Here is a 14,591-nt window from a genome sequence, read left to right as displayed (position 1 = left end):
TCGTCAGCAATCGCAGGCACCTGGCAAGTTGCTCCAGCGTGTGCAAAAACTAATTTCGGGCATGCAAACAAAAAAACCTCCGCTCAGCTGCGGAATGCAGAGTTTTTCGGCAACTCAGTGTTCTACGCAGAAGGCGGAGTTGTCAAAACTTTGCAAACTCCACGAGTGGTGCGGTGTATTATGCCCAGGTTTACGTATGAGACTCATTGTGCAAATAGCTCAAACTATGGCCGGTGACCACTGGTGAGACAGGGTATGTACTCTGCTGCCTGACCTCTATCCTGAGGGCTGATTAATCACCATGCATAATGTGTTTGATGCTTTTGAGCTCACAGCTAATCTACAAAGTGATTGGGAATATTATCTTTATTAATGTGTATTTATCCAATTACTATCATCACATTGTAGTAGAAAGATTTATACCTTTAGTGGTGGTAAAACAATGACCTGTAGTGGAAACAAAAAAACGGTTTAGACAGCTACCATAAAGTTGAGTAATAGAAGGAGTACGGTTGTTGACAAAAAAAACACATGTGCTTGTGAGTCACTCCGTAATATTAAAGGCACCAAGATCGCAAGTGTGAAGACCGGTTAAAACCAAACAAAAAAAATGACACACATGAAGCCACCATAAAATAATACAAAGTAGCACTGGGTCCTTAGGTTATACCCACCCAATTAGGGAAGGTAGAGGGCCCACTCGGTGCATGTAGGTACCAAGCAAAATTTTAGTTGGCTGAAGACACAACTGTAAACAGGAATTTTTAAATATTGTGGTTAGCGTTTGGATAGAGGTTTCGGAAGAGGCTTTGGGAGCGGTTAGGCTGAGTCTCCCAAGCAGGGAGAGTCAATAGCACTTACTGTGTCCTTCTGCAAAGTGAGGATGCAAACCTACCCAGTCTCTGCCACCTCAGAGGTGAGGGTCCAGAAAACGAGGCAGGAATAAGTACTTGAGGATACTAGTTGCAGCTGTGCGCAGTTGCGCCTGCCCGTAACCATGCCTGGAACGCAAAGCCTGTGCAATGGGAAGGCAACCTGGTGCGGTCGCCATGTTGGAAGAGGGTGGAATACCACTTGGAAGGGTTAGGTGGAAACCCCTACCTTGCTACGCAGTCATTTCAGGGTCCGGGGTAACAGAAGATGTGAAAATAACTGCTTAATGGTTAACCACTCTAAATATAAAATAAAAGTACACTCACAAGAGGTACCTCATGGAGAAATGGGTGTTATGTTAGGTGAGGGCGCGACGTTGGGGAGGGACAATTTTGCCTCAACCCAAAGGAGGAATGTCAGTAGGTTGACAAACTGAGGTAATTGTACCTGGATATCCACGTCATAAGCCCCATGTGGGGTGGTGGATGTTGTGAATTCCAAATTACAGGAGCCACCGGTGAGGGATTGCCTGTCGTGGTATTGGCCTCAAATCAAACATTGTTAGAAATGGGGTTTCTGGTTGGCTAGGGCATGTGCCAAAGCCAGGCAGAACCCACCACTCTAGTCAGGGTAAGGGAGTTACACACCCAAGATAACCCTGCTCACCCCCTTGGTAGCTTGGCAGAACAGTCAGGCCTATCCCAGAGGCAATGTGTAAAGCATTTGCGCTACACACACACACCGGTAACACACTAGGCCAGGGGTCTTCAAACTGGGGGGTGGCCCCCCAGTGGGGCTCAAGTGATCCCAGGGCCAAGAAGCATTATAATGATAACAGTGTTTTGTTTAAGATGAAAAAATGAGTGGCACCAAACTGCTCTCTAATGGGCCATCACTAATATCTTTTGCTATTTATATCCTGGCTGGAAGGTGTCAAAATGGAAGGAACTCCAAATATTCTTCAAACTCTCCACCCCCATTTCCGATAGTCACACTGTGTATACTTGTCAGTGTTAGTAAGACCTGCCTGACCAGAACACTATGTTTGGAAATCAGGTATATGATTGCATTTTTAAAACAGTAACAGAATGTAACTGCACTTTTAAAATATGTATAGACCTATTAAAACATTGCCAATTTAATAAAACAATTGTGAATAATTCTGAGGGGGCTAGATGATTTTATTTCCCACTGGAGGGGGGAGGGCAGTATAAAAACATTTTAAGACCACTGCACCACAAAAGAGACTGCACACAAGGTTATATTAGCGCTGGGATGCTTACGGTCAGCCATGGGCTCTAGAAATCCTTAAACATAAACATAAACAAACATATAAAAATAGCCTTTGTAATACTTACACATACACAAAGCACATTAGACCGTAAATCACTGAGTAGCATATGAAACATTTAGACGCCATAACATAATTGGTTGCCCCACTAAGCGCTTGTCATAAAGAAGACAGGTAAACCACATAGGACCATAACCACATAAAACACTGCGCCACTAGGCTCTTGTCACAAAGATGCACATAAGGTGAAGACCATCAGTACATGTACACTGTATCACTGTGCCACTAGGCACTTGGCATTACATCACATAGATCATAAACCATCACCACTTCGTCATAGGGCTTCAGCTGTCTTCACCCCGGCTTGCTTGAATCCAGTGGCAAAGTGAGCAAGGGACTCACGTCTGAGCATACCCTGCCAACTTATGGCGAACAAAGCGTGAAGGCGGCTGAAATGCCAGAAACCGGTCTTCGGAAGCTTGGTTCCGGTCCAGGGAAGGCATTGCTTGGCAGTTCGGGCTGGACTGTTCCCATGAGGCACAGGGTCAGACTGATTTGCATATGGCCATGTCTGAACTGGGGTTGCTTGGTGAGCAAAATAACGATGGATTAAACCCAGATCTGTGACTGGGGGTGAAGGTTTTGCCATTGTGCAGCATTCGTCCATCATCTTGTTTGTTTTGCTCCAAAATCTTTGCCAGAAAGGGGAGCTGGGAGATGGGCCTACAGTTTTTAAGGTTGGCCACATCCGCCCCTGGCTTTTTCAGTAGAAGGGTGACTCTGGCTTCATTCATGCTAATGGGCAAATAGCCTGTCTCTAAGGAATTATTGAGTACTGAAAGGATCATAATTTCTAGCCCAGGAAGGGCCATGGAAAAAATCCTTGGTGGGCAAAGATCGGTGGGGAGCCAGATTTGTCCCTATTCATCAGACATGATATCCAAGCTGAATTTAGATTAGTAAAGATAGTGAGCCTCACATCTGGGTTACAGGGGAGCTGGGTCTGGTCTGTATCCAACTGAAACATTGGGCTGTTGTCTATTTCAGTGAGGATGTCCCTGACTTTCTGGAGAAAAAAGTCCTGAAGTTTAATGCAGTCCATTGCAACCACTGCCAAATCTTGTTCTGACTTCTGGCTAAGCTCGATTAAAATTCTAAAAGTTTCTTTCTGTTCATTGGCACCTCCGTTATTCTGTCCTCATAGTATTCACCTTTCCTGTCCATTATGGCTTTTTAATATAGCGTTAACTGGGCTTTATAGTGTGCAAGTGCGTCTGGATAGTATAATTTACACCATGATCTTTCAGCTTGACAGAGGATTTGTTTCCTCTTTCGAAGATCTTCATTATACCAGGGGGCTCCCTTGCCCTTATCTCTTATTCTTTCCGTCCGGACCTGTGCCACCAGATCTATAGCCCTACTCAGATTTCCCATTAGTGCTTCACACTCCTCAGCGAGGTTATCATATGAAGTTAACAGTGGACATGATTACAAACGCTCCCCCTTATATGCTCGCCTGATCGTGATCTGGGGGGTCATTGGCAAGTGATTTTATTGCCTGTAGCTCACAGTTAAACTTGCTTGAAACGTGGGTCCCTCAGTGCATTTGTCAACTTCTTTTAGTACCACCTGTTGAAAGGTCAAAAGTTCATTAGGTATTAGCCCAGCTGAGGGTGTAAACCTAGAAGGGGTATGTAAACCTGAATCTAGTTGTTGCGGTTCAGGTTTGTCAAGGAAAAAGGATCTTAAGCGGATTTTGCGGAAAAAAATGGTGTAACTCGCAATTTATTTGGAATCTATCCTTATTTGGTGTGGATACAAAGTCCATACCTTTCTTAAGAACTTTAGTCTCAATGCTGGAGAGAGCTCTTTGGGATAGGTATACAATCAGTATATCTTCCCTGTCTGGCTCTTCAGTTGCGTTGGAGTCGGTGGCATGTTGGATACTGTCAAATCATTTGATGAAATATTACATTCCTGAAGCTACATATTTGCTACAGAAGAGGTTGCTTTCTAATACAGATAACATCATAAAGCCTTTGTGTCATTACTTCTTACTGGTAGAGTTAGTTATGAAGGAATGTTCATATTATAATTGTCTCATTGTCTCAGATAAAATGTTTGCTTTCCTCTTCAATGAAGCTAGGAAAGTTCCCATTTTAGAGATGTTCATGTGCCTTGGGCATTTGCTAATCATGCACCATTGAACCATTGAACAGTTATTCTCCTGTTCTTTACTTCTTCCTTTTCTACCCCTTTCCCCGTCCCCTTCTTACCACTTTTGCAGTCACTTTGCAGAGATGTTACAGCATCCTGAAGTGTGAATTGTTTAAATTATAGATGAGCATTGGGCACCTTCCATTGGGCCATTAACTATCATAAGCCCTTCCATTCCTTTTTCCTTTCCTTCCTCTTTCCATCTTGCCCCTTCTAATCTTTGCTTAACCTCTCCTTGTGCTGATTATGATTGGCCCTTGAAAAATAAATTCAGAAACTATCTTAATTGTAAATACCTGAACACTTCCAAAAGTGTAGTTTTGGTTGTAAGTCATGTAGGTCATGATTTGCTGCTTAAATAAGTATGAGGTGGAGATGCAGAATCACTATGGTTTTGGCCAAATTCAGAGCCATAGAAGGGCTTGTAGTCGAATACCAGCGTAAGAAACACTTGCATAGTGGGAAAGCTTGCATGTATTTTGAAATATCCTACATTACTCACACATTTTATTGCTTCCTAAATCGATTTCATAATTAGATGCACGTCAAAGTATTAATAACTTTTATATATCTCTAGTATGTGTGCAGAATTATATCATAAGGGCATTCCATTTACATTTTTTAATCTCAAGTAGAAGGTCGTTTCATATCTTTTATCACTGCATGATAAGTAAGTAAATCAGAATATTGATAAGAATTATATTCTTTTCAATTTTGCTGCTGAAGTAGGTCTTTTGTCACATTAGTGTCCTATAGTCAACTATTGAGTTCATCTGTGGCTTATTTTAAATTGAGAAATGCTCTTGCTTTACTACAGTGTTTTCAATAATTGCATTTATCACAGAATCTATAACTTAGAGATGATGGCCTAAATCTTCAATGGAGCATCATTGAACCCCCATAGCTAAAGACATTTTAAATGGCAGTTAGGTCCTTTTGCCTGTGTACTTTGTACATGTCTAGGCTGTCCCATTTTCAGTGTTTATTTTGTATGCATTTTACTGGTGTTTTCTCAATGTTCTCCAAACCTTTTGAAATCTGTGGTTTTCTTGGCTTATTCAGCACCCTAACCTGGAAATAGACAACACCGAGTTTTTTAGTGCAGCGTTTTACCAGAAGCAGTGTGCACAATGGACTTATGTTGAACTGTCTTCAGCATACAAAGTCTGTGTATTGCACTCTCACTCACACTCACACTCACATCTCATTACCTCTCATACTCACTGTGTCATGACCGTGTCTGGTTCATGGGGCTATTAATGGATTCAAATGGTCAGAGAGCTATATTCAAATGTTTTAATAAAACACATTCTAATACACAGTTAGGGGTCATTCACCTCCTCCTTACCGAATGTGACATTGTAGTACTGGTCAATCCAGCCACCGGCATAATACCTTGTGAAACCTTTAACATTTTGATTTACAACAAATTGATTTGTAGCCCTGCATTCTGAAGCACCAAAACATGGTGCTTTAATCATGTTTGCCACTGCTTTACTGCACTCTTTGCCTGACTACATTAAGGTAGTAGTAGTGCTGCTGTTGTGTTGCCATTCATTGCTGATGAGTGCCTGCATGGCAAATGCTTTACTTTGTCAGTTCTGACTTTTTAACAGACCAGAATTAGTTGAAGGTATTATACATAACAATTGCACACCTTTTAGCTATGAATTGTGTTGGTAAATGGAAAGAATTGTACCATATTGTCACCACTATCCCATGTGCATGATAACAGCACTCTTTTTCAAAAGTACCTGTCACACTGCCTCTTCTTGGTATGAAGGTTTAAAGCTTGGTGTATTTGGCAGTTGACCTACTATCAATGCTGACTTGTTAAAAAGGGAGTTGATGTTTTAAAGAGTTTTACTCATTCTTTGTCTTTTGGTAAATGTATTGATAAATACTGGCCAAGATTCGTATGAGCCAGCCATTCCACCTATCAGTGGCAGAATTAAACACTGAAAAAAGTTCAAATATGAAGTCTTTAGATCAGATTTAAAACATGCTTCAAAATGAAACCCTACACCTTGAATTCAAGCACAAAACACTGGCGGAAACAAAAAGAAGAAGAAACAGTATTTAATGACATCAATTAACAGCAAACCTAAAGCAGAATAATCCTAGACCAGTCTTTCTTGCTGCAACCTTGTATAACACAATTAGATGTGCTGGCCCCTTTAGGAATAAATAACATTGGTTCATTCTTTCCAACGTTCCTTTATTTTAATAGCTTTTTAGTTTGTGGTTGTGTAGGTGTTTATCATTGTTCATATGTGGGCACACTGACGAGAGCTGTTTCCCCTTTGGTGGTGTTTTTATCAGTTATTACAGATTTAAACATAAATCAGATAGTCTACACATGACACTTAGTTTCTTATTATGGAACATTCTTGGCAGAATTAAAAAAGAACACATATGTATTTACCATCACCACAATTGTCTTATTAGGAATTGAGATCTGTTGCTCAAGACATGCAGGTATTTTACCTGAACCAACTGGCTGTACTGAGATAGTTTGTGTGTCTCTTACATTGAATGTTTGGGTATTTTACCATCACCAGGAGACTGTACTGGATGCTGCCTGTCGTAGTTTCTGTCCCAGCAGTAAACATGTTAAAGGTTGAAGCCACCAGATTTTCATTACTGAACCAAGGCTCTTTCTGCAAATATAAAAAAAACGAATAATTATATAGTAGTAGTAATTTTATCTCGGCTACAAAGCCATACACGTTTTACAATCATCCATAAAAACACATTAATACAACAAATAAGTAAACCTCATCAGATAAAATTCTTCAGAATATTACGTGATAAAATTGAAACATCAGGAATTACTCTCAATAATCCAAACTGTAGCTCAAGTATCATCTCATAATGCCACTATACAGCCCTTATAACAGATAAAAAATAATAAAAACAATTCATAACGGTTAAAGGGCAGGATTATCACAGCATTCACTTCTATTAGATAGCATTGCTTGGTGACGTAAAAATATATCATTATACCCTTTAATGAAATATTCTGGTGGCCAACCAAATTTATAGTATAGAATAATTATATATATCTTGGATAACGAACCTCAATTATAAGCAATCCCTGTAGTAAATCTGCTACTCTAACACCTACAGCTTGAGGTGTCGATTCGTATTTGGTGTTTTAGAGAACATTTCTAGTTTATCTGCTGCTCTGCCAGCACCCAGGGTGCTTTTCCTTCCTTTTACACTTACCGCTCAGCTTTGTATGCCTCAGTTCTCTTTATCTTGCTCATGGGACAAAACATTTATGCAGACGAGCAGAGAGAAGAGAATTTTTGTCACTGAACTAAGGTGACAGAATAGCTAAGGGCATCAGAATTACTACAGTGAGTAGCTGTACATGCATGTCATTACAACTCCTTTAGTCAAGTATATGTACAGATGTCATACCATACATACATGATCATTTCCACGTGCTGTACCTTGTAGTCTAGATTTTATAGGGAACTGCATTGACCAAAAGAGGAAGCCTAAAGAGGACTTTAAAAAGCTGATCTAACATATTTCAAAATGAAATACAAGAGGGTACATGAGTAAAATATATGCTGACAAGTGAGAAAACACTCCAACATTGCACAAATGTATTGCACACTGACCCAGAGCCAAAGACAGACAAAGGGGGTGTCGTTAAAATAGTGCAGTGCAAACTTGGGGTCTAGCTTGTAAAGGGGCAGCAATAGACAACCATCAAAGGAAAACAGTGCCATTCATACAGACAAGCCATGAGGCAAACAAGACCAATTTGAAGGATTTGGCAACGTTTAAGAACGCATGAATAAGTTGGTCATTAAACTGGACTTGAGCCTTGAGACTGGATAACACATGCAAAGCATGATGGGAGGAATGCTTGCAAATATTTGTTCACTGGTAATGGCTCATACAGCGTTTTTTGCCCACTCTGGAGTACCTGCAGGAGTAACTTCCCTTAGGGGTGTGAGTTACACATGGGGCACTAGAATGAGATTTCTAAGGACCTGATATGATGATAACTGCCTTCTAAGATCTGTAGGGTGATTTGTACCCTGGCAAGGAAAAGGGCACTAATGGGGATCCAGAAGGAAATGATGGGTGAAAGTGGCATCGATGGGCTTCCATGGTAGGCTTCTGGTGGAATACTGAAGAACGAGGTTTATGTTTGAGTAGGCAGACTGGGCCTCTGTGTTCTTGGCAGGCCTGGGGCATGTAATGGGTGAATGTTAGCAAGAGAGCCACACTTTTGTTTCTCTTGGATGTATGCATGTGTGCGGCACAATGGATTTCAGTGGAACCAGATTATTCCTTCCTATCTTGATGACCCAAAGCGGAGGAGAAAACAATCCCTATGCTTTTTTGGTATGGTATGGGATGGAAAGACACATTTAGAACCTGCATCTTTAGCTCTTTAAATCTTGTTAGAACTTGTGAGAAGAGCAAGATATCTTTAAGGTGGAAAAACTCCAAAATCCTAAATGTGGGCAAGAAGTATTCTATGAGAATAAATGCCTTGAGGCAGTATGTAATTTCAAAAACCCGGTTTTACACCATTCTAGTAACTATTCCTGTCGTTCAACATCAAATGCAGTGAAAATATAATTTCCCTGGCCCTGAGGCTATGAAGCCTAAGCAAGTTGTGCATTCTAGCATGGGTTTGAATTTGTGTGTGAATTGATTACAGTGGCAAGATCACCACAGCGGAAAATATGAATATAGGTCATGTACCAGTCACTGATAACTTTGAAGCTCCTTACCCATGTGTTGTGGGAACTTTTGATTTGACCTAGAAGGTGTACTTTCACAGTGGCATTGGCCGCTCCACCCCCTAGTAGTTGCTAGAAGCACTGTAAGCGTCAATGGGTGGGCTGCATGGAGTTTGGTTGAATAAAGATATGCCCCTTCTTTAGTATATTCTTTAAAAATGACACTGCCCCTCCCATTGTTTTTGCCGTCTCCCGGTTTCTACTAGGCATGTGGCGGAGAAGAACAATTTTTATCTACAAGAAATAACGGATTGTTGTTTTTATCCTTTATTATTCCCTTGATAACCAAAGTTTAATAACTTTTTAATTCTAATGTATCTATGATTTATTATTGTGCTTGTATATATTTTATTGCACTTTTATGGTCTCTGACCGAAATAAAGTTATCTAAGTAAGTAAGTCTTTAAAAATCAGTGTTCCACCCACATCTGTTACACTGCAACAGTCGTTAGACCCAATAAAAGGAATTTCGTTGTGAGAGTTATAAACGAGGCAGCGCAATTGCACTTTTCAAACATACTGCTGTGATTTGATAAGAACAGGGAACACGGGTGAGCACACAGTGGTATAGGATGCATTACTGTGTTACTTCCATGCCTGAAACCACATTCATTCTATTATCCTGATTTACAGCCAGTGAAACCATGTCCTCTGCACCACCACCGCTCCTAGATGCAAGCAGCAATCTGGGCGTGCTGGATACACAATTGATGGACGGAATGCAGAACAAATCAAAACATTCACCCCCAGTCAAGAGATCTGGATTAAATCCATCATTCTTTTGCTCACCATGCCACCCCAGTTTAGACCTGGCCATATGCGAATCACTCTTGACCCTGTGCCTCATGGGAACAGTCCAGCCCGAACTGCCAAGCCAGGTCCTCCCTGGACTGGAAACAAGCATCCTAGGACCGATTTCGGGGTTTCACCCCTCTTCAGCCAGGATAGCTTAATTCCAGTGGCACAGTGAGCCCAGGACCCATGTCTGGGCATACCTGGTCACATATCAGTGCCATGGGATTGCAGGGACTCCACTGATGCTACAGAAGGATATGGTTGGGCTTAACGTGCAGCCGAGCGCATGCCTGGGAAATGGAGGGGTGATAGGCACCCTTGCGCTGCCAATGGATGACAGCAGCATCAGGCTTAGTTCTCCTGAGGACTGAGAGGAGAAGGAGAGCCACGGCCAGCAAAGGAGCCAATCGCATTCCTCAGTGAGAGTCAGGGGCGATATATGCCAGCACCAAAGCTAAGGCTGCGCTGCGCGATCAACATGAGTTTAGGTAACCCCCACCGAGGGCTCGAGTCGGGGTACCACGCGGGTGGACGGCGTCCCCCCACTTATTTTACAGGGTGGACGCCATCCCCCCTGCCAAACAGCTGGACTTCACCTTTTTGGCCTCTCTAGGACGAGATCAGAGCCACCTTTCGTGACGTCACTTCCTGTCGTGACGTCACTTCCGCTGACAGCGTCCCCCCCACGTCTTTTTGTAGGACTTGTGCCCTGCCCCCACCCCCAGAGCAGCGCTGAAAAGTGTATTGGTGCCTGGTGTACCCAGCGGCAGCAGGAACCCCGAAGGCAGTGGATGCTGCTGCTGTGCTGAGGAGACACCATTGGTAGAAAATCTTATGCTGTGCTGGGTGTGCGGAGCTCCCGGCCCCCCTTAGGCTGGCATACTCCTCCTGCGGTCCATCTCTGAAAGGACCACATGGGGCAGTGCATACATGGGGGACCACTGGGCCTATGTGCTGCACTGTTACACGGGATTCTTGAATGCTGTGGGAAGGGCACACAATACGTTTACTAGAGCCATCACTGATGATCACCCAGACCCTTCCTGAAAAAGGGGAGCTTTCAGTCTCCTGCAAGGCAGCAGTCTGACAGAACGTGTGGACCAACCCTAATGCAAGGCCCCCAAGTGCACAATAGGACCAGTTATATACCGGTTCTCTGAATGTTGAGGTATACCAGGTTATGAAACACATACTGGGCTTAATCGCTTCCCGTTGGGATGCTGCTTTACCTGGAATGAGTGAGAGAACGTGAAACCCTCTAAAGAAAGAATTGAAATGATCAACTCAGAGGTGCAGATATAAAGGTGTGGCCAGTCTGCCCCTGAATGCTGCAAAAGCATCTATAGGATTGGGGGTGACGATCAAGCTAAGAGCAAGTTCTTGTGATCAACTAGGGAACAAGTAACTGTTAAAGTGGGTTGGTAATACCGAAATTCCCCAAACTACATAATGTTAAAGACTCACAATCAGTTCAAGTTCGAGATGAGAGACAAACTGGTACACTTAAGGAATGTGGAAGCTATACTAGAGGAGCACTCAGAGAAATTTGACAAAATCCTGCAGGCAATCTTGGATTTGAAAGCACGCTTGAGAGAGATGCCCTATTATTGTAGGTCTACTACAAAATGATCCCAGGAGTCTGTAGGACAGAGTAACAGAGAATGAATCTATGGTGGCAAAATACAGACTATAGAAGGAGAAACTACCAACAAATGTGCATATGTTACATGAGGCAGTCCAGAGCCTGCAAACAAGAGCAGAAGGCACTACAGGCTGCTCACACCAAAACAACATTCATATAGTGTGCCTGCCAAAAAGAACTTAAGGAACCAGCACAGGAGTGTTTCTGGAAGAGTGGCTGATTACAAATGTGTACAATGGTGGCCCATCCAAACTCTTCTGTAAAGCAGGCTTCTCCAACGAGTAGCTCGGGATCTACTAGCGGCTCTCCTGCTATCTGTATATAGCTCTCCTGTATGCAGCTCAGTGAACCCAATTAGAAGCTTTTGCTTGGTTGAAAATATGTGTACCAAAATTGAAAAGAGTGTATTGGAGATGAAAATGTGTGTATTTTCAGTATTCATACATTGATGTGTGGCGAAAATGGTGGAATTTCCAAAATATATTTAAAGCTGATATTTGTGTAATAAACTCAAACAGTGCTGGGGAAACTTATTACTATATTAACTTGGTGCTAGAGGCATTGCAGCTATGGCTGTATGTATAACCCACATAGAGACATTCTACATTGACAAAGCATGTTTTTTACATTAGTGCTGGCAACCATCACTGAGGTGATCACTGCTGATAATCTTGCATTTGTGGCCACTAATGTAATCATCTATTATGTGGTTACCATTACTTCTCTAATATTATTAGTAGCTTGGATTTGTGTTGAACATAAGTAGATCTTATTAAAGAAAAGGTTAGAGATTCATGCTGTAGAGAAAGTATGCCGTTGTTGCAGCACACTCCTATCCCAGGGATCCCACTGAGGGCCATACTAGAAAGCCTAATTACTTTTAGAGACAGAGACTGGATTTTAGAGCTTGCCCAGTGACCTGACCTATGGATGATAGATGGGAATGAGATACACATATTCCTGGGCTACACCTCTGAGTTGCAAAAGCTAAACTCCAGATAGTGAAAGTCAAAACTACACATTTCTTCATCGTTCCTAATGAGGTCTGGAACTAGTTGAAGTCAACTGGGCTCCTTGTATGTGATAAAGAATGCCAGAACCTGGGAGAAAGTGACTATGTCAAGATAGAAGCAGAAAAATGCCCATGGGACAGGTAAACCTGTTAACGAACAAGTTGCAAGGGAGAGCACAGGAGTGTTAGACAATACTTCACTGCATTGGAGCGTCTAAGAGGTGCCATCCAGCAGATAGGGGAGAACTCGCATGTTTGGGAAGTGAGTATCTACTGGTTTGTGGCTCACCCCCTCAACTTGTGGAGAAACTTATCTAAGACTTCAGAAAGTAATGACTTATGTATCTGCATGCTAAATTCCTGGTTGAAGGTTTTCCAGTTTGGTGTGGGAGGACTAGGCTACATATAAAGAATTGTAAGGGATGGAAGGGGTACTTAGTAGTAGCCAGTGAATTCAACATCCCCCATGAAAATTCGTCATGACATGGTTCCTACTGGCCAAGTGACAAGTTCAAGTTATGTTTACAGTCGAAGTTGGTAGAATACTTTATCATATCTCAGACAGAGAGGGGAGATTAGTTACTAATAGTGATGTAGGGACAAAAGTGAAGGCCCAATGTGAGGCAACTGGATGTTACCCAGACATGTGGTTAAGGCCACATTTTTGTATCAATGGGTAAAACAATGTACAGATGATGACATGCAATCAATTCCCAGTACAATGATTAACGTCACAGTAGGTGAAAAATGCCCTATCCACCATATATATGTCCAACACATTCAATTGTATTACTTGTGATATTAATTAGGCAGGCCTACAATGAGATACAGGGTGGAAATCTTAGTCACTGCACCACCTAAAGTATTCAGAAGTATGTTATAAACATCCAAAATGCCCTCCTCAAATGGCCAGCTGTCAATTGGTCATGACTTACACAAATAAGCAACAGGATTATAGGCAATAACAGTCAGAATCAAATTCCAGATAATATTGTGACATATATCATGAGTCTAGTTATGCTACAAAGTTCCTGTAATGCTTTTCCTTGATAGTGAGACAGACATATGCAACCAACGGGTTTCACCCAAACAAGGGCTTCTTCAAGGCTGCAAACATTTAAAAAAATGTACACAAATCAGTCAGATAAAAAGACATAGACAAACATATAGTATATGCAGACAGACATTACACATGTACGTGTTAATGGAAGAGACAACGGAACTGGGTTAAAAAACATTAAATACAGCATGGTCACAAAAAATACATAAAAACACATTAAAAAGACAGTAAAAAACACAAACACACCGTGGCAAATGATAATTTTGCCGACATTTTCCAACTGCTGCAATTTTTTAATTGCAATAAACTCCCTAGGAGTTTTACATCGGAAACAAATGTGTCAACTAACTATAGTTTGTTAAATAAAGTTATTACTGCTTGTTCTCCATGTACAAGATAGAGAACTAAACTAGAAGTCTGAGAGCAGGACAGAAAAGAATATAATAACAACCAAGCAGAAAAGTGTGCAGACCAAGACATGAGTGAAGAGTAAAAGGTAAGAAAGTAAAACCAGCCATGTACAAGATAGGCAACCCAGCTAGAATTGTAACACATAAAACAAGTAAAATAATAAGCCAAAGCCAGATATATAGTAATGAAAAAGGGGGGAGGAGCAGGGGGAGGTGAGAAAGCCAAACCGGTGGAATGAATAGACAGAGTGATAACAAAATAACCCAAATAAAGAGTGAAAAATATGTATCACTCAGGAAGCCATAAAAAAACCAACCTCAACCTAAAATCCCTTCTATCGGAACTGATATGCGACAAAACAAGGAGACTGATAGATGTATGTAAAACAATGTATTCGATTGATGAGGGCAGACTGGTGGAACCACATTTAGAAGTTTATTGCATTGCTCCCCAATGTGAGCTGTCAAGTGGATGGATGAGTAGAGAACCCAACCCAGGGGCAATTGTGATAAAAGTCT

At 41.7% G+C, this 14,591-nt stretch overlaps 1 protein-coding gene across 6 annotated transcripts in view; it reads right to left on the bottom strand.

Moving 5' to 3' along the window:
- The window catches only part of LOC144782023 (cytochrome P450 2G1-like), a 701,349-nt gene that overhangs the window by 104,560 nt on the left and 582,198 nt on the right, over positions 1-14,591 (bottom strand). For all 6 annotated transcript variants that reach the window (XM_078661140.1, XM_078661139.1, XM_078661142.1 and 3 more), the window contains one exon: positions 6,912-7,041. In XM_078661140.1, coding sequence (XP_078517266.1) covers positions 6,912-7,041 — 130 coding nt within the window. The remainder of the gene's footprint in view (positions 1-6,911; positions 7,042-14,591) is intronic.

Source organism: Lissotriton helveticus, chromosome 9 (assembly GCF_964261635.1).
Source record: "Lissotriton helveticus chromosome 9, aLisHel1.1, whole genome shotgun sequence".
NCBI classification, from domain to species: Eukaryota; Metazoa; Chordata; class Amphibia; order Caudata; family Salamandridae; genus Lissotriton; species Lissotriton helveticus.
This window is presented reverse-complemented; position numbering and strand designations above follow the sequence as displayed.